The sequence below is a fragment of the Marmota monax genome, unplaced genomic scaffold, assembly GCF_021218885.2.
Source record: "Marmota monax isolate L192 unplaced genomic scaffold, Marmota_monax_Labrador192_F-V1.1 WCK01_AAM20220418_F8-fsc00107, whole genome shotgun sequence".
In the NCBI taxonomy this organism is placed as follows: domain Eukaryota; kingdom Metazoa; phylum Chordata; class Mammalia; order Rodentia; family Sciuridae; genus Marmota; species Marmota monax.
In genome coordinates, this window is record NW_026693761.1 from 1,061,732 (window position 1) to 1,083,116 (window position 21,385).

A 21,385-nucleotide genomic window follows, 5' to 3' on the forward strand; every position below is an offset into this window, starting at 1 on the left:
CTTTTTAATGGGGCTAATCTCCTGAGCAACCATATCTTCCACAGTTCTGAGTTTACAAGGGCTTCTTTTCTGGCCAAATTGCAAGTTTCCCAAACCTTTCCACTCTTCTATTTCCTCCTTATTCTCACCATAAATATGGCTAAAAGTTATGAGGAATACCCATGCCACAGTCTGAATATTGTGCTGTCTTGAAATTTCTTCTACAAGATTTATATCAATTTAGCTTTATATGAAGTCTCAAATACACCTAGACAAGTTCTTGCCAGAATGCCACATGAATGGCCTCTAGCCAAATTCCCAACAGAGTTCTCCCTTCCTTCTGAATTTTCATGAGCCTGGATTTTCCCTGGCCACATTCTTCTAACATTCTGATCTTCTGAGCTCCCACCAGAATTGCCCATGAAGCTCTGCTTACAACATTTCTAAGGCTTCACAATTGTGCCTCTCCACACTTTTTCAAATCCCTCCTGAAAACCAGCTCCAAAGGCTTCTGAACTACAGGGTCAGGTATAGTCATAGCAATGAACCCACTTCTCAGGATCAATTTTTCAGAGTTAGTCAGATGTTCATCACTTTGACCAAATACCTGAGAAAAACAATGTAAAGCAGGAAAGATTGATTTTTGGCTCACCATTTCAGAGATTTCTATCTATGGTTGGCTGGCTACATTGCTTTGGTAGTAAGGCAAGGCAGAATATCATGACAGAAGTGCATGGCAGAGGAAAGGTGATCATTTTATGGTGGTTGGGAAGCAGAGAGTGAGAGCTAGAGTCAGAGCCATTGAGAAAGTAAGAAAGAGGGTGGAGGGTAAGGAATCAGAGATAAGTTAAACCCTTCCAGTACAGTGCATGTCATAGTGACCTACTTCCTCCAAGTAGGCCCGACCTCCCACAGTTTCCACTACTTCCTGTAGTCCATTCAATTATGAATCATTGAATGGATTAATCCACTGATGAAGTTTGAGTCTCATGATTCAATAATTTCCTGAAAACCCCACCTCTGAACATTGTGGTGTAAATGACCAAGCCTTCAACAAATGCAAGGCAAGTGGGGGTGGGGGGGACACTCCAAATCCAAATTATAACATTCAGTCTTCAAACAATTTAGGAAGATTTCAAGATGTCATTTTATTGTGAAAATTCCAAGCAGTGAAGACCCGACATTCATCCTCAGGTGATCAAGATGGTGCTGGCTATGGTATAGGTGAGCGATGGAGATGTGCTATTCCTTGTCTTAAAGCTACAGGTTTCTCTTCCATTTAGTCACTCTATGGTCTAGGGCCAAATTTTCCACTTTTTCAGAGTCTACCCCAACTTCTAGAACAAATTTCTCCCACTGCTAGTCCTTCCAACTCCATCTATTCTCCCAGTCACAACCTTCACCTCATCTTGGTGATGAATTGATTGATTGTTGACAGTTTGGGAGTGTCATAGGGCAGGACCATGTCTACTTAGGTCACTGTTTTATTACCAGATCCTGAAATATAATTTCATAATTATCACATAATTTTCAGGGAATGATGGAAGGTGGGTAGATGGGTAGATGGATGGATGGATAAATGGTCAATGGATGAACATGGCAGAATGTAAGTGACTACGAGTCATACTATGATGGTGGTAATTTTGAATATGATTTTAATTTTAATTTGTGAATAAGAAATTATGATTTTTTAGAACTTTAACTACTGTTAGAAACATATTGATTATGACATCTCCCAAAGCCGATTTCAACATACTATTGGGTTTCAGAGTGAGTCACTGGAGTTAATAAGTAGTCTCTAAATGTAATTAAATAATGCTTGCTCATCTATGTAGAAGTTGTTTGGACATATATATTTATTATTCATTTATATTATACACATGCATGTAATTATATACTTTAGTATCAGTACATTGTCCATTATAAAATGCAGAAATAATTTTAAAATAAAGTGAAATAATGATGAAATAGAAGTTCCCTTGAAACTCTGGTGGATTTGTTTATGCCTTGGTTTTGGGTGTTTTTACTCTTTGAGGCCAGTGCTTTGGAGATGGGATAGGGTGGGGCAGAGAAACCTGTTTTAGATTATTGCCTCTTAAACCTCACTATTTACAAAAATTCCCTTCAGAATATGACAAAATGCAAATCTTGGGGCCCCAAACCTTACTGCCTAGAGATTCTACTTAAGTAGATCTGGAACAGAGTCAATGATTGGCATTTCCTTCTAGCTGTGGGTAACGGTTTTGCTGCTTTTATATGTACTGCATTTTCAGTAAATCAGTTTTAGAATGTTGCTCTCCAAACTTCTGTGCACAGTCAAATCCTTTGAGGTAGGTGAAACACAGGATGTGAGGCAGTTGGTTTGGGGGAAGCCCAGGTGAGGCCTTGACTGCCAGTTTTGAGTAGACTAGGTGTCCCGAGGTCAGTTGCCAGCTGAACTTTGAGCTGTTAGTGGGTTTGCCTGCACACAGAGCAAAGCCAGACAAATGAGATTGCTTTTATTGGAGAGAAATCATTGCTAACATGACACCTCTTGGAGCTCTGTTGTCTGCCCTTTGCTCCTTTGTGATTTCTCTGGAGAATTTTGGTTTTACTGTGATCTTGAGTTGAAGGACAATTATGAGTAAAAGACTTTGAGAGGAAATATTATAGTTATTTTTTTCTAAATGTCTTTAACAATGACCAAATAATTTATTTTCCTCCTGAGTTTAAAATATTTATACAGGAATGATTTTCTTGAAAGGTCCGAAATAACTTTTTACCTTGCATTTACCTGATTCTTGAGCAATGGGTAGTGAGAAAATATTACTTTTAGAGATTATAGAAATTCTCAGATCAGCTTTCATATGATGGTATTTAATATCATATATTATTTTAATAGAATATTGCATAGAACTAAAAAATTATGAGAGCTTGATACCAACCCACGTTTCTAAAATCAAGTAATATTACTTAAATGTAAGCTTATATTTTGACCCCACAATTTTATTTATATGAGAGAGGTAGGAAGAAAATTATTTGATTGTAATGTGCTTTCAGCACTTTTAAGGTTAGAAAAGAAGGTTTAGACTTAAGAAGATCCTAAAAATCTCTTAGTTTTTGGTTCTGAAGAAGTAAGTTTGCTGACTACGATGATTCTTGTGGAGAATATGAGGCTTGGTGTTTAGTCTGTGGACACTAAGATTAGGGTCTTATTAGCTCTTCTTGAATGGAGGAAATATCTGGACCATGAACCAGGAGCTTCTTATGGTAAGGATCAGTGCCTGGGATGAGTTCTAGGACAGTACTGCACTTTCCGGTCACCTGGGAGTTATTTTTGGATGCTCTAGCCATTCCTAGACCATGTAAATCAGAATCTCTGCAGGTTGTGGCATGTGCATCAGTGTTCTCTAAAGTTCTGGGGTGATTCTAAGGTATAATTAGGGCTGAGAGACAGTGGAGGAGAGGTCTGGGACCTCTTTCACATCTCAAAGTCACTCTGTCGTCCCCTGGATCATGGGTCCAGCTCTGAACCACATCTGTGGATAGGTTTTCTATCGCTCCCTTTCCCTGCCATTCTATGTTGTTCTTATCCAAAAATTAAATACATCCAGAGTCTCCTTTGGCCTAGTCTTTCACTTGAAAGCATATTTTTCATAATTTCCTACTAATTAGGATCCATGTTAGAATTTTTGGTTTATTTGTTCTTAAATCCACTTCTCATGGGTTGAAACTAAATCTTTTAATCATTACTTTTTCCTAGGAAGATACTGAATTAATGAATCTGCTCTTTTAATTATCCATAGTACCCCCGGTCTAATTTGGTGCTGGCACATAGAAAGTACTCAGTAAATATTTATCAAATTTTTAACTGTAATGTTCAACGCTTTCTGAATCTTGTGGACATAAGCTCCCACACATCTAAAGTCCATTTCCTTGTTGATTAGCAATCATCATTGCCTTGGTGTAGACTATCATCTATTTTGCTTCCATCTGCTTGCCCCCAACAGTTAAATCCCTTTTCATGATGGACTAGTGTGGGCTCCATCTCCTCTTCCCAACCTGTACTGTACAAAGTGATATTTTAAAATTATTTTCTTCCATTGTTATTCTGATTCTTGTCACATTGTTGATACTTACACAACATAAACCTTTTTTAAAAAAATACAAAAATAAAAAGACTATTGTATTATCCCAGGAACTACCTTTCCATTCACATGAATACATCTTTTGGCTTACTGTTTTACAAGTTCTGTATTTATAGTCTATTCCTTATTACACTGACTGGCTGGTGTTGGGGGTCTTTTTGTACAGGGTATCTCCTAGGAAATTATTGTTGGTATTTGGGAAAATGGTTTTTACAACTGCTTTTAGTTTTGAGGTTTCTCAATTATATACATATCATTTGTAAGAAGTAAAATTCTGTCCTTTGCTTCCTAAAATCTAAGCCTGTTATTTGTTTTGTTGTAACTTTAAGAATACTGATTGCAACAAGAAAAAGTTTCCTTTGGTTTTGAATTTGCTGACATGCCTCTACTGTTTCATCATTAAGAATAATTCTGGCCCCTGAATGGAGATAGACTCTTTATAATGTTAAATAAACATTCTTTGTTTTGGTTTCACCATGTTTAGGAAATGTTAAATAAAAATTAATGTTGAATGTAGTATGTAATGTATTGCACCTGTCAACATAAACATATAATAGTTTCATCTATTAATGTGAAAAATTATATCTTTAAATATACCTTGCACTCCTTAAATGAATACTACTTAGTTTAATACATTATTCTTATAATATACTATTACATTATGTTTTATTTTATTTTTTGAGGTGCTAGGGATTGAGCCCAGGGCTTTGTACATGCGAGGCAAGCACTTTACCAGCTGAGCTATATCCCAACCCCTTGATTATGTTTTATATATCATTTATATAGCATTTTTTGCCCTTATATTTATGTGTAGTTCTCTTGTCTTTGCTCTTTTTGTTATATGTTGGTAAGACCATGGGCTCTACCCATATACATGCAGCCACTCCTGCCACATAAATGAATTATAATTCCCTAAATGGGTGCTGTTGTTGCAGGGTTTACTGGCTTTCTGCATGCTATTCTCCCTTGTATTCCTTCCTTTCCCTGTTTGCCTTTCAAACTGATGCAAGATGATTATTGGTCCTCTCTTCATTGAAGTTTTCTCGGATACACTGTCCACATCCCCAACTTGGTTGATCATCCCCCCTCCGCTGTCTCAGTATTGTTTTCATGTCTCTATTATAATATTGTTTATCTTGAAAAACATATTAAAATCATATTGAAAATTTTTTTCCATCTGTTTCTCTATTTTAAGTCTTTGAAGGTGGAGATTTTGAATTCTCATCTTTATACCACTGGGAGTTCCCAGCACGGCGCATCCTTGTAGTAGGTGCTCAGTCAATGCTAGTTGGAGGAATGAAAGACTGGAGGGAACTCATCCCTAGATTTCCTGTGCCCTACTGCTGATCTTCCTGGGGTACTATAATTGGTCCCAGCATAATAGGGAGAAATAGCACATTCTCTCTTAGTTGTGTTTCTTTAAAATGGCCTGCCTGCCTGTGCAGAACCCCAAACCATGTATTTGAATTATTCCCTCTATTGCATTGCTTAATATGCCATCATGGTGTCAGGATGATTTATTTAGATATAATGAAGGACAGGATGGTAGGAAAAACAGGGATCATTTTTTTCCACAGATTTCCTTTTATCATTAAAAAGTGTCCAGTAAGTGGGAGTGGGAGAATTCCCCATTCCACACTTGTTGACTGAACACCTTGTATGTGCTTGTGCTGGAAATTCAGCAAGAAATTAGACAATGCTTTTCATAATGGTCACATTCAAGTTGGAAAGTGGGACCAAAATTAAACTATCAGTCAACTAAATAGGTAAATTTCTGATTTGGGAGAGAATGATGGAGTAGGGACAAAGGATTACTTGAGAAACAAACTTGCATTCAAGGGTGGAACGCGTGAGGAAGAGGTATTGGTTTGAGAGGAGAGCCACTCCTTCCCCAGTATTCTGGAAGATTGTCCCAGGCAGAGGTAGCAGTGAGCTTGGCATGTTTAAGGAAGAGCAGAAAGACCAACCTGGCTTAAAGGTAGTGGACTGAGTCTGCTAAATAGAGATGAAATTATAAAGTAGGAAGAGCTTAGATCATCTGGGGGCTTGAGGAACATGATTAGAGTTTAGTTAGATTGTGTTTCAAATGTGATAAGATATTTCAGGAAACCTTTGATTAGAGGAGTGTTATGATGTATAATACATTTAAAAGTACATTTGGCTGCTATGTAGGGATTGAAGAGGTTTTTGTTGTTGTTGTTGTTGTCTAATAAATAGATGCCCCAAAATATTTAACGGACTGTTATGTCCTCGGGAAGGCATATGATGATGTCCATGCTATAGTTGGAAATACACAGGTGAGAAATTATAACTTTTCACTGTTGATGATTTTTTTTCTCTCTGTTTCCTTCTATCTTCTTCCCCAGTGCATGACTTTCAACCATTAACATTGTATGGTCCATTCATTATTCTTACTTTCTAAATCTTGTCCCACGTAATACCCCTTATCAATCCTCACAGCATCATTAACTGCCCCAGCATTATCTAGTGATGTTGCTGGAATTTTATATACCTGGAATGATAGAAAGCAGCTTCAAGGTTTTTTTTCTTTTTAAAAGACCAAATTGCATCCTATGATTGACTGAGCCGCATCATTATGAGCCATTATAAAACAGTAGACAGCCCAGAGGTACTTGCAAAGGTAGCAGTGAAACAAAGCAAGCTTTAAATTGATTTAGCAAAACACTTAGTTACCATTTTATGGTAGGCAAAACAATAATAAATCTTAAAGGAGGAATCATTCCAGGACATTAAGAAAAATAAAACCAGCATAAACTCATTGGTTGCTGTCAGCATTTGTTTTTATGGTTTTTATGAATGTTTATAAGAGACAATGAGAGAACTTCTTTGTGGCTTTTGGCTGAAGTTCAGAGCACATCATTAGGGATACTCATCACATGTAGGGATGTCTGTAGTTGTGGTGTTAACTTTGTCTTGCAAAGAACCACATTTTGTTTACAGGACGATAAGGAAAGAACACTCTTGGTTCAACCACATCCCGCCTCTGCAAAATATCTGTTAAACATTTTTACCTGGGTGTAGTGTTGTGCTGGAATTGGCTTGACTGGCTCTGTAAAGCCAATTGTTAGAATCTCTTTATGACTCTGTGTTCAGTTGTCAGTGATGTCACATTTGTGTTCAAAAACAGCCACACTGGCCAGGAGTGATGGTGCATGACTGTAATCCCAGCAGCTCGGGAGGCTGAGGCAGGAGGATTTTGAATTCAAAGCCGGTCTCAGCAACTTAGCAAGGCTCTAAGCAACTTAGCCAGACCCTGTTTCTAAATAAAATATATATTTTTTAAAAAAGCGGGTTGAGGAGGTTAAGTGCCCTTGGGTTCAATCTCCAGTACCAATAAATAAATAAAATAAACAGAACAAAAATTAGCCACTCTATTTGTGCAACAGAAATAGGCATGTGATACAAGTCAGGGGTACTCTTTCCTCACCTGAACCCCAAGAACTGGTTGCCTAGGATCGACCACCTCACCCTGTCTGGCTGTCCCACTAGCTGTATCTCGTGTTTAAATTCAACTCGCCCTCTGTGCTCCTGCTCCTCTCCACCTATCAGCTCCTCCTCCTGCATTCCTTCCATTTATTAGTTGACTTTAAACTTTAAATGTTCAAATCTCCAGATGCATATTTGATCCTTTCTTTTTACCCCAATGTGAGATCCTTTTGCAAACTCTACAGATGCTTTCTCTCATCCTGTGTGTTTTATGTCTCTTCTTGATTTCTGCTGGTGTTCCCAAAGCTAGGTTCCTGTTGCATCTTTTCTATCTTGTAATCTGGTCATTAACTGCTTAATTTTGATCTACTCCCCCAGCTCCATCTTTTTCGACCCATGTAACACACTACTATCAGCTGGCTTTCCTGAGGTATGTTTTGCTCACATCCTCAATGGCTCCTCCTGATCTCCCACAGAATGTCTGAGCTTCCTAGCTTGGCCTACAAGGGAGTCCATGATATGAACACAGCCGGCCTTTCCAGTTGATTTTCCAGGACTTATCTTTCCCTTCCTGATAATCGCAGATCCCCAGAAGCAACATGTGGCATCTCAAATGTTTACCTAATGTATGAGTTTTTCCTTTCTTCTTGCCTGGGCAAAACTTATTCTTTGTTTTGAGATGAAACTTGAAATGAACCTTTGTCATTGAAATCTTTTCTAACTTTTTCCTCCCTCCCTGACCCCTTGCCAGAAAATCTCTAGATTTCCTTGAATTCCCTTGGTAATACTGCCTTTTATAACACTCGCCATTTTCCTCCTTCTGTCATAATTTATGTTAGCATGTTGTGGAACTTGGAGTAGGAACCCTGTCTTATTCAATGTTGCCTCTTCCTTGGAGGCAAGCACAACGCTTTGCTCAGTAAGATTTGTTGAAAGAATAAATAAAAGGAAACGAAGGTTTATGCTTAGGTGGAACATCCTTTAACTGCTTGATATTAAAGGAAATTAAAGCACAGGAAGTAAAAAATGACATAATGGGAACATTTCTGGAAGTGCCCCAAAAGTTTAACTTCTAAGTAGAACACTTTTCATTTTATGTAATATATATGAAGAGGATGTCATATGGGAGCTGAAATAGAATAAGATGATTCCACAATATAACAGAAGGCAGAATCTGAACAAATGGGTGGAAGTTACAGAACTCATTTTCATTTAATATATAAGACAACTTCCTGAGAGATAGACGCTGGAATTGTCTATCACAGGAATGAGATTCCTAAAAAGCTACTGAGCTCCTATCACAGACGCGATGCAGATGTATGACCATCTGTCAGGAGTGTTATAAAAGGAATTCCTGCAAGGAATAGATGTTCTCTAAGGTCTTTTCAGACTATGATTCTATAATTCTGTGACTGTTTTAGAGTCATCAAGCCCACTGTGCATCATAAACCAAGGTGTGTTGCCATGATCATCGCTGCGAAGGCTTTCACTCTATAGTGGGGACATTAAAATATTCAGAAATAAGACATCTATGAAGGTGACCCATAGCTCTCCCCAAAAACTATTTTCTAAATTTCAGGTCCTCTGCTTTAGAGAAAAAAATATATACCATTACTCACTTTTAGATTACAAAATTAGGAGCTATAGAATCGGTTGTATTATCATTTTCTCCATAGGTGCTAAGAAAAATTTTTCCAGCACTAAATTTCTCCTGATTAACACTCTGGCTCAGTTTTGTTTCGTTTCATCTGCCCTGAGTTTCCAAGGGCAAGAGAAGGAGATGGGGAGTGTGGAGAGGATTCTTAGACTCTAGAGGCATTAGTCTTGCTTCTTGTCTGGCATCTTTCCTCACCTGGAAACACCATTTGCAAATTTCATTCATTCCTGTCTGCTTCTTTGCTAGTTATTCTCATTGGGACCTTGCTCTTCCTTCCCCAACTGCTGATCTGGAAGTTGACCTTGATTTTTTTTACCCTTTCCTCTGTTATGTCTTATATAAGCATAGGAACTTTGATGTTTTCCTTTTCTCAGGAATTTGACCTTGGCCACTATAGGTGACTAGAAGGGCAATCTTTGCCTACATCCTTCTCCCCACCCTCTTCTGATTTCTGTATGCCATTACCAATTACCTAATCATCTTGTTAGCTTCAAAATCTACATCTTCTGTTGGATGTTTTCCTCTTGGTGCAAAACACATTCAAGTTTTCTTTCACAAAATCTTTGAATTATCCCCTCATTTCTCTGCTCTTCACGGCCAACCTACTGACAAATGGTTTTTACTCAATGTTTTGCTTTTTTCCCACCCTTAACACACTGATGATTTTTGTGACTCCCAACCTCTATGAAATGATTCCTGCAAAGGCCACCGCTGACCACCTGGTTGTATAAACCAGTTTTTAGACCTCCCTTCCCAGGTCTCTTAGTAGTGGTTGAATCCCTGGGATGCTCAATTCTCCTTGACTTTTCTCAGGCTTTTTAACCATTAGATTCTTGCTTTTATTTTAGTAGTCACTTTAACTGCTCTAAAAATTAATGCATTCAAAAAACATTAAGTATCAATTAAGTATCGATTCTAGACCAGGCGCATCACCAGGGCTGGGAAAACTGGTGAACCAAACTGCTCGCCCAGAGCCCTGGGGCCCTGAGCACTTCGGAGCCATCAATCACATAAGGACACAGTTGCAGGCTGCCATAAGAGCTGTGTAAGCACTCCAGAAGAAGGTTTTAAAACCACTCCAACTAGTTGGGGATCTTAGAAGCCTCCCCTGAGAAAGCTCTTGAGCTTCATGTTGAAGAAGTAGGGTTTAACCATGAGAATGGAATGGAAGAACATTCCAGGTAGAAATGTTTTGTAGAGGAGAGACCCCCACCCAATTTTGAGTGCTGATCTTGCTACTTGTTAACAGTGTGATGTTAACAAAAAGTTGCTTGATGTCTTTGGGTGTGTGTTCTAGGGATTCAAAGGCACTATTCTCCCAAGTTGCTTATGCAAAACAGGCCTCAGACCTCTCTGGTGATTATCAGAGGTTGCTCCCATCCTAGCAGGGTGGGACAGCTGGCATGGAGGCCACGGAGCTGTGGTGTTTATGATTTGGCTTTGGGGAGCGTCTGGTGGCATTTGAGAGCGGAGGCATGCCAGCTTCCACAGTTGGGGTGGGGTGGGGTCTCTCAGGATGCAGAGCTCCTGGCGTGGGTCCAGCAGACTGAGTTACCCTGTGCAGCCGAGGCTGCACAGAACACAGGCTGTGAAAAGGCACTTCCTTGTGCGGCAACTGGATGTGAACCCTGGTTTATTTTGGAGTCAAAAAGCACGGCAGATGCTTGATGAAAGGCCCCCGGCATCCGAAAAAGTTCACCACCGCATCCTCCTGCCAGGCAGCCACCGCTGCCGCCTTTTATTAATGCATGCAGTGGAGGATTTGTGCCTTTGCCCGTTTGTGGGACTTGGCAGCCAGCCAGTGCCTAATGTGAAAAAGGCCCGTGGAAGGACCAACCCTTTGAAGCAGAGGCTGGTAGCAGGGCTGCGTGTGGCTGGGGTGTGTCTTCAGATGTTGGATGCCTTCAGTCTCACAGATGTCCCCACAGCCGCTTGTGACTGCACACTCCTATTTCCACCCTCCGTGGAGGCAGCCTCCACCAACAGAGCCAGACTTGTGATGGCTCTACTGTGCCACAAAGGCAAGATTTCACAGACAACCACTGGTGCTTGGAGGCCCAGAGAATTGAGAGAGTAGTATGACAGCATAGAATGAGAGAAAAAAAAGAAGACAAAAATCCCACTGCACACCCCTCCCACCCTGAACTTCAACTGAGGTAAAAGTGGGGAGTCTCTTTCTTTCTCGAAAGTTCCTGCCTTATCTGGTCCCTAGCCATCATTTCCGTTTTTGACTGTGGATGTATTTCTCTCTTTAGGGATTGGTGATAGTAGGGGGACACAATATAACTTCATTTACATTTTCTGAGAAAGATGCAGGAAAGATTAGCCAAGGAAAGGAGGTTAAAGAGGGTGAAATAATGTTCTCAAGGTTACACAGCTGGATTTTAACCCAGATGTGGTAATTTCTTTCTTACCTGGCATACTCTTCTAATAGATGGTCCTTTTCTAATAGATGGTCACCCAGGACCAGAGATGGGCAGCTACTGCCCCCAAGTTTAAGGAGATGCTTGTTCACAAGTGCCAGCCCTGTAGTGAGAGGGACCCAGGAGTCATGCTCCCTTAACTATTGTGCCTAGGATACCTTTTATCTGTTGCCTGGCCCAGTCCTTCACTGCAAAGACCCCAGGGGAGGAGGAGGGAAACTGAGAATTGAGTTGATCACCAGCTGCCAATGATGTAATCTGTCATGCCTAAATTAATGGACCCTCCAAAAACCTCAGAAAGGACAGAATTCTGAGAGCTTTCAGGTTGAACATGTAGAGGTTCCTGGAAGATGGACTGTTGGGGAGGGCATAGAGCTTGGCTCCCTTCCCCTAGTGTCTTGCTCTATGTATCTCTTCCACCTAGCTGTTCATCTGAATCCTTCCTCATATCTCTTATAATGGACTGGCGATCCTAAGTGAAGTGCTCCTCTAAGTTCTGTGAGCCACTCTAGCGAATTAATTGAATCCAAGGAAGGTGTGTTAGAAATCTGATTTATGGCCACAGTTAGGAGTACAGGTAAAACAACTCAGGGTTTGTGATTGGCATCAGGAGTGGGGGACAGTGCTTGGGAGTGAGCCCTAAACCTGTGGGGTTTGAGTCTACTTCTAGGTAGATAATGTCAGAACTGAAGTGGATTAGAGGACATCTAGCTGGTGTCCACTGGAGAGCTGGGGGGAAATCCCCACATCAAGGCCAGAAGTGTTCTCTGCTGAGTGAATGTGTGGGAACAGAAAAAGCAGTTGGGCTTTCCTCTTGCTCATGATATAGAATGCCTCTCTTCTGCTGGGTGAAGAGTTTTGTTACTCTTTATATTTGAGATTCTTTTCACAAACTAAAATATACAAAGCTCAATGCATGTCTAGGTAAAATAAGACTTCCCAAAAATAGATGGAGAGTTTAAGCTTCTCGTTCTCATGCGGCCCCTCACTCTACCCTTTGCAGAAGTCAAGCCTCAGAGACTGTGACCCTTGGCAGGGACCAGGAGCACAGGGGGGTTAGTTCATCAGCCTTACCATTGCTTTACAGTGAGGGTGACAGTGACGAATTAAACATGAATTTAAGATAAAAGTGATTGATTTTTCTGCCAAACAGCCATTTTTATGTTCTCTTTTATCATCCAGCCTCCAAAAAAGTGAGGAGTCTTCTGATTTAGAATTACCGTTACTTGGTGTTCTACCTCTTGGCCACTAGAGGGGAGTAGTGACCAGGCTTCCTTCTCTGGCTGCCTTGTGAAATGGTCTTTCAAGATCTGCCTGGCTCTGCCAAGATCCAGCCCAAACTGAAATAATTAGCAGTTATCTCAAGAAGAGTGACAATTTGGCAAATGTCTGTCAACCATAGTCAGTTTTTCCTCTGTGGAGCCGGCGTTTCATATCCAACCAAAGGCACTTTATCTTCTCAATAAGGTTATTTCTGACGGCATCACTGGTCATACAGGTTGAACATCCCTAATCTGAAAAAATATAAAATTTTAAGTGCTCCAAAATTCTAAACATTTTATGTGCCAACATGATGCCACAAATGAAAAATTTTACATCTGACCTCACAGGACAGGTTGTAGTTAAAACATAGGTGCACTAAAGATATTTTATAAAATTACCTTCAGGCCATGTGTAAAAGGCATATATGAAAAAAAATTAATTTCATGTTTATACTTGAGTCACATACCCAAGAATATTTTATTATGTATATGTAAATATTCCAAAATCTGAAAAATATTTAAAAAATTACACTCCAAAACACTTCTGATCCCAGGCATTTTGGACGAGAGATACTCAATCTGGATAATGTCTGGTTTTAGCCCTTTAAGTTGTAGCCTCAGGCATGGAGGAATAGAATTCTGCAAAAAATATTCTGAGATGCAAGAAAACTTAACTCTGGGCATGGGTATCCTAGTTACCTAAAAATAATTCATAGCTTCAGAAGCAGGTCAGATGCTAATGGCCAATTTTGAAACTCCTATGTCTTGCCAGGTTTCTGCTGTACAGGTAATGCCATTCATCACCTGAGGAGTGTTATGCAGATTTAAAAAGTCAATATTTTACAGCATCTGGAGTCTAAATTAGGTAACATTGTTTGACCATGCATGACTAGGCAATACATATAAGGAAGTGAAATGTATATAAGAGTGCAGGAAATTGGAGGGTCCACTATAAAATGTATCTAAATAATTTGGTAAATTTTTTCTTATTAATTTATTTGTTGGATTTTCATCTTTGTCAAGGTGTGAATGGAGCAGGTTACAGGGAAGGAAGGAGACAGCACAAAGTTGAGCAGGGGTGCTCAGGGATATAACCAAGGGGCAGGGTCATCAAGGGCAGCAGCACAGTGGTTGGTTGATGCTTCATGGCTCCAGTAGACCTGAGAGAGAAGATTGAGATGATGATGATTTGAATCAAGCTACTCTACAGAGAAAATGCCCCTGTCCTCCCAGGTGTTCGGGAAGAGACTGCATTGCTAGCTGTCAGGTTTTTTTTTTTTGATATTGAGATGTTGACCACATGGCTATCAAATCTAAGATCTGGTGATTTTGAAACTCTGGGTTTTTACTCAGTCTCATTCCTTTGTCTGGATTTTCCTTTTCCTTTTTCTCTAACCATGCAAAATTCCACAGAGCCTTAAGACCCAGCTCATGTGTCTCCTGTTGTGAAGCCTTCTGGCCACCCTGCTGCCCCGTGGAGTTAGTCCTCAGTGTTCCATTGGATGGTTTCCTGTCCTGATAGTGCCTTGGTCCTTTGGAGTTTGGTTTTTAATATCTGCACAATCTCTCTTTCTAAGTGGAGCCTACCTCTATTAGTTCCTGTGCCTTTCTCACTTCCTGGAGCAAACAGTTCTCCTAGAATCCCTTCTTTTCACTTAGGAGTAGCTAAAAGTCTAGCTTTGGTGGAGAAAATAATTTGGTGAGGCTGGGTGGAGGATAAGTTCCTTGCTGTAGCCAGATGAACAGGCGGACTCCCATCCCAGTAGTCTCCTTCCCTGTCCCTCAGATCAATCTATGAAATGGAAGTGTGAATAGAGGAGCCTGGACTTGCTGTACTGTCCTAGCAACCCCAGGCAGCCATAGCACCCAGAATATTCTCCCCAATATTTGAATCACAATGGACAAATACCACAGTGGTGCCAAATTATAGCTGGCCCAGGAAGGACCTGGAGGCAGCAGCAGAAACTGGCTCTGTGGGCTTGCTCCTGCCTGTTCATCAACATCAACAAAACACCCTCAGGGTTCACATTATTGAATCTGCTGCCCTGTTTTTCATATTGGAGTGTTATTTATTTATTTTTTGCAATGGAGGTATAAAAGCGAATGTACGAAGATGTCTGTATAGTCTTGAGGAGTGCAAAGTAGTTGCTACCTGGGTGAGATTTGTTGTTGTTGTTGGTATAATGTGACATGGATGGGCCTTCTGACCTTGTCTACTGCCTCCAGTAGTTTCTCTACAATTCAGATTAGGGGAGTCAGGACAGAATTTCAAGGGTTAAAGTAGAAGCGAAGCTTTAGTCTCATGAGAGCTGACCTGCTTAGCCTGGTCTGTGGCCCATCTCTTCTGCCTGCCCCTTCCCTTAGGTGCTCAGACATCAACAGACCTGAGATGCCTTTACTTGCTTCCGTGAACTTCTTGGATATGTGGAATGGGAAAGCCATATGACCACAAGGTGGTTTTCCAGTTCTCTTCATCCTGCTGCTCAGTTCTGCCCTGATCCTATTGTTGTTCTCAGGGAAGCTGGCCTCCAGATTGGCCAGCGTAGTCAGCCAAAGACCCTTTCTGGTAGCAGAGGGGAAAGCCAGAGCTCTGGATTTCTGGCTCCCACATGGCACTGGTTGTTGTCACTCCTTGCTTGCCCTACAGTTTTCCCAGAAGCAGAGCGGAGAGTTCTCAATGGTGAACACATCTGTCTTTCAAAGCTGTGTCTAGGAAGCAGAGGCACTTGCCTCTTTTTGACAGAAGTGGCCCTTGTGCCAGAGAGAGCAGAGGGAAAACCACTTGGCTTTGCTGTTGCTAGGAAGCAGAAACATGTTTGATGTTTTGATTTTAGCAGTATTGGAGACTTGCCTTTTTAATAACACGAAGAGCTATAGGTATTTTGTACAATATTGAACGTGTACTTTTCTGGAAATGTGTCATTAAAGCAGAATTCTCTCATCAAATCCCTTTCTCTAGCAGTCATAAAAAAATAAAAAACTGGGATAGGAGAGTGTATGTATCAAAAGTTCAAAAGGGAAATGACAGTAGAACAGATGCTTGTAGGAGAAGCTTATTTCAGGGGTTTCTGTGGTCAGCAGCCCCCACAGCCATGGCCATATTAGGCAGTGGCCAGGGAGTGGGGACAGGGACAGAATTCATGTTCTTCAGGTATCCCTGTGCAGCTCCACAATCCTGTGAGCTGCCAAAGATTATCAGGCCATGCTCACCCACTCTTATGATTCACCAGATATTTACTGGACTACATGTTTGAGGCACTCTGGGTTGGATGAGCCAGACACAGTCCCTACTCCCAACAGAGAAAGAGGTGATTGCGGACAAAGGGTCTGTGCAGAGTGTGGGGGATGTGAGATCCAATAGGAGAGTGGCTACACTTTTGTGGGCCAGTGGGTGAGCTCCTCTGAGGAATTTGGACTGAGTCTGAAAGGATAGTTTTCAGATTTTCCCATGGAAAAGAAAAGGAAGCACATTTCAGGCAAGACCAGCAAGGTGTAAGGAAGCTGGAGGGTTGCTGAGACACTTCCTAAGACTTGGTGAATGAATGGATGGAGGAAAAAGGATGGAGTTAGAAAAGTCTATTGAAGTCTAGGTTGCAGGGACCTTGAATTTGATGCTAGGGACATTTGAACTTTCTCTTAGGTGGCCATTCAGAAGGCAGGAGTGAACTTGATCCTGATCTCAGGACACCTCTGAATCCTTGTTGGAGTTCAGGAGTGGTTTCCTGAATCTGATGGAGCTGAACACTCAACAGCACCATCTGAGAATCTTCTGTGATGACAGAAATGTTCTAAATCAACACTGTCCAACACAGTGTCCAGTGAACATTTGGTGTGAGGCTAGTGTGACTGAGGAACTGAATTTGTAATTTTATTTAATTATAATTAATTAATTTAATTTAAATAGCCATGTGTGGCCAGGGGTTACTATTTTAGGGCTTTGCAGGAGGCAGTGGTAGTAGATTGAAGGGGGAAAATGAGTGGCAAAATTTCCCCTGGAGAGGGATTGTCATCTATTGGATTTCAGGGAGGGAACTGACCCTGGTTCTGATACTGTTACTGTGCTGTGGAGGAAAGGGTTAAAACATGTCTTCAAGGAGTCCTTGAAACACCACACACATACATACACACACACACACACACACACACACACACACACACGGCAATAGCCAATGTGTGACAAAGTGTGGGCCTGCAGGGCACCAGCTCACTGGGACCTGCAATTGCTCTTGGCATCCTCTTGCCATCTGGCTGCACTGAGCAGCTGTGTGGACCATGTAGAGGAGGAGTCCTCCTGCACCTCTCAGCTGCTAGGAAAGATGCCAGGAGTAGGGCAGGTAAGTCAGGAAATCATTTCTAGATGCACTCAATAAAAGCTCCTGTGATGGAAAGTACGCTTTAAAGGAATTGCATAGGCCTGACCTCTTTGTAATTTTGTCAATTCCTTTATGGTGGAAATTCGAAGAGTAGGCAGGTGCCCTTTAGGTCTAGAGCTTCCTGGAAAACTCAGTCTTGACTGTAATGTGGTCTGTGCTTTCCCACTGGTGCAATGAGAGCTGTTTCTCTGACCAGTTCCACAGCTGGCAGAACATAATCAGGACAGAGCAATGTTGTGAAAGCAGAGACACCAAAGCTACACATTTTAATTACTAAACGTAGTTAAGTTTTTGCTACTTGTTCTATAAAATGAATATAAACTGATAATAGTGGTGCATACTGATTAAGGGACAATATACTTCCCCAAACACATAAAAATTTAGCTCCAATGTATCATAAATTATATTTTCTTCATGCTGAATTATTGTGTGATAAACACAAACTGAATAGTTGAATAACAATATTTTTGTCCCTTCCTGAAATCTGAAGTGCTTTTCAAGATGCTTTTATTTTTCTGTTAATGAATTCCTTTGTAACTAGCAAAAGCATGCATAATTATTCCATCATCTGTTTCATATGTCTGGATATCAAGTTCACAGCATCAAAGAAGAATGAGGTAGAAGTGTGAGGACAGCACAGAGTGAATCAAATTGAAGTCTATATCAGGAGGCCATGGATTGGACATTATTTAATAACTACAAACTATAAACAGATGTTTATAATTTTCCCCCACTCTTTAACTTTATTTTTCCCATTATAGTTCCTAAATTTTGATTTAAATATTAATATATTCTATTTGTTCCTTTTTGTTGTTTTAAAAATAAATTGTGTTGCGATATTTGGCAGGTTGGCTGTATTAAGTGTGTTTTAAAATATTTTTAGTTGTAGATGGACACAATGTGCTTGTTTTATTCATTTACATTTATGTGGTGCTAAGGATCAAAGTCAAAATTTAAAGTACAGTTTCTACTATATGTGTATTGCTTTCACACTGTTATAAAGTTGAAAAATTGTAAGTTGAACCATTAAAGTTGGGGGCTGTCTATGTTTCTAATGTTAAAAAAAATAAATAAATAAATTGTGTTATTTATCTTTTAAGAAGAGCAACATGTGCTGTTCATAGAAAATAGAAAATAGAGCTACAATTCCACCACCCAGAGTTGATCATCATGATCATATCTGTTTTCAGTTATTTTTGTTTTCTCTCTGTGATTACACAATGCTGAATTTTTGTTGTCCTGCTTTTCCCCCTATTAATTCCTCTTGAAGATTTCCTCATATTTTAGGCAAATATTTCCAAAACATCTTTGTGATAGCTATAGAGTTATCTGATCATACAAGTCACCTAAATTATCTAACTGGGCCCCAACTGTGAGCATTTAGGTTATTTCTTTTTTCTTTTTTAGCTTAAATTGCATAGTGATGAAAATTTCTGTATTTGAAGTCTTTGTCCACATGCTTTACTGTTTTCTTAGGTATAAAATATCTCCATCATATCATAAAAAACTTTCTTTGGATTATTCATAAATATTGTCAAAGTGTTCTCTAGAAAGTTCCTCTAATGCAATTATTATAAATATGGGTCTTAAGACCAGAAAAAAAATTGAATTCTATTCCTAATTTTGCAAAACTGGATCTGCCATTAGCCACGTGACCTTGGGCGGGATTCTGAACATCTCTGGCCTTCAGTTTCCCTATCTGTTAAATGAGACAGTAAAAATATCTGCCTCATCCCCTACTGCTGTATGGAGTAAAGGAGGCAATCTGTATAAAATGCTTGGCATAACAACGTGTTCAACCTAAGAGCCAACAGATTTTACCCTTCTGCCAGCAGAGAGAGTATGGATCTATCTACTTTTCCAGTTTGTCACAAACTCTGGGCATAGCTTTGTGTAAAAAATCATCAACTTGAAAAGTGAAAAAATAATATCTTAGAATTTTAAGTTCTGGGATGAAACACATCTTTCGTGTCTTTAAAATATGTAAAATCTTCAAGGAAAGAACTGGGTTTGACAAACATTATTTCCCCAAATGCTGTTTCTCTAGTCAGTGCAATGGAATAAGCTCTTTAGGTTTCAGAGTTGTTCCTGTTTTGTCTCTGTTAGTTCCTGCTTCCCAAGTCTATGCTCTGAGTGTCAGGATGTGATAATTTTGCAAGTGCACTTGGGATGATTGATCCTTGCATACTGTTTCTGCAGTTTGATTCTTGTTTGGAGCAGGTGCTGTGCCAACTACTACACAGAGCTAGCTGACCTCTTTCTACAATCAAGTGGGCACACATGTTCCACACAAAATGACAGCATATTGAATGGTGACTCTATTCTGAGAGACGCCTTTCCAATGGAGCAGTCACTAAGTCTATGTGGCTAAGTTAATTAAAATTAAATCACATTAGAAATTCAACTCCTCAGTTGCACTAGCCACATACAATGTGCTGAACAGCCAAATATGGATAGTGACCACTTCTTTGGACAGTAGAGGTCTTAGAACATTTATGTCATTGCACAAAGTTCTATCAGTCCTGCTCCAGAAGAAAGAAAACTTAATATCACATTACTCAGAGGTCCTCAGCACTAAGGCAGCATTCAGAATTTTTAATAAATATTTTAGGTATTTGACGCAGAAGTAACAACCTTTAATGGCCAATCAAGTCTTCCTGTCCATCTATCCAACCCTTTCTGCAAACCACATTTCAGTTTTTTGATGAGTTGATATTTTTGAATATTCTTTTCTCTCCATTGTTTCTCTAGGTCCTGTGTGACAGATATGTGTGAATGTCCAGTGCACAAAAACTGTTACTGTGAGTCATTCCTGGCATATACTCGGGCCTGCCAGAGAGAAGGCATCAAAGTCCACTGGGAGCCTCAGCAGAACTGTGCAGGTAACAAAGCCCTAGGGGATCCACCCTTCAGAAGTTTACCACAGTGCCCAAGATGGCAATGTAGAATTCTTGCAGATGTTGGTATGAATGGCTAGATCCTCTCTTGGCCAAAAGGAAATACCATTGGTGGCCCAACTGGATTGCTACTTGATAAAACACAGGGGGTTCCCACTGGGAAGCCAGCACTTAAGAGAAATGCTTTGTGACAAGCACATTTTAACAATTTAAGGATTTCCACTATTGCAACATCCTCTCAACCTCAGACTACCAGCTGGATGTACTTAGCACATGGGTAGTCATAACTGTAGCTTAGGTTATGCGTGATGCAAAGGAGATTTGGGGCAATTTGCAGTCATTTAAGGTCTTAAGGATAAACATGATGATTTTTTAAAGAGATTGTTATACACACCCTAGAAGAATATTTCTTTCTCTCAAAGAGACAGTTTTCTATAATAGTTGTTATTAGCTCTTTGTCCTCAGGCAACTTAATTAGCTTATTTCATATGTGTAAAATGGATACCTTTGTTCATCCAAGACATACTTGTTGCAAAGTGGTAAGTACTGGGCATTGTGCTAGACACCCTGGGTATTTTGATGACAATAGTGTTGAGGTCCCTGTCATTGAGATGCTGGCTGTCTTGTGGCAGAACCAGACAAAAACAATAACACTGAAGTAAATATTTACAAATCATAGTGAGTATAATGAGAGAAGCAAACAGGATAGTGTTATAGAAAATAAGTGGAGAGGGATAGAAGGCAAGTCAGATGAAGAGGGGAGGCTTCCAAGTACAGGGATGTTTCAGAGTAGCTCTAAGGGAGTCAGGGCAAACTTTCCATTCAAAAGAACCATGTTTGACAGCCAGAAGAGAGACAAAATGGCAATTTCTCAAACCGGAAGGAAGCCAGTGTGGCTGGAGCTTGGTGGGCAAGGGAAAGACGGGAATTGAGGTGGGCTGGGAGCAGGAGCTGAATTGTGCAGGGCTTTATAGATTTTGGAAAGCAGCCTAGCTTTTATTCTAAGAGTAGTGGAAGCCACTAATGAATTTTTAGCAAGTCTTTTTGTGTTTTTCAAAGATGATCCTGGCTATTGTGTAGATAATAGATTGGAGGGGGGCAAGCTTAAGAGCAGGTGACCAGGCAGGAGGCTGTTACAATAGTCCTGGTTTAAAAAAAAAAAACAAAACTGATGGCAGCTTGAATTAAGATAGTGGCAGTGCCCAACTAGGACAGAAGGG

General features: G+C 40.2%; 1 protein-coding gene across 3 annotated transcripts in view; it reads left to right on the top strand.

Moving 5' to 3' along the window:
• Positions 1–21,385, top strand: part of Bmper (BMP binding endothelial regulator) — a 237,833-nt gene that overhangs the window by 207,837 nt on the left and 8,611 nt on the right. For all 3 annotated transcript variants that reach the window (XM_058584443.1, XM_046460608.2, XM_046460607.2), the window contains one exon: positions 20,020–20,150. In XM_058584443.1, coding sequence (XP_058440426.1) covers positions 20,020–20,150 — 131 coding nt within the window. The remainder of the gene's footprint in view (positions 1–20,019; positions 20,151–21,385) is intronic.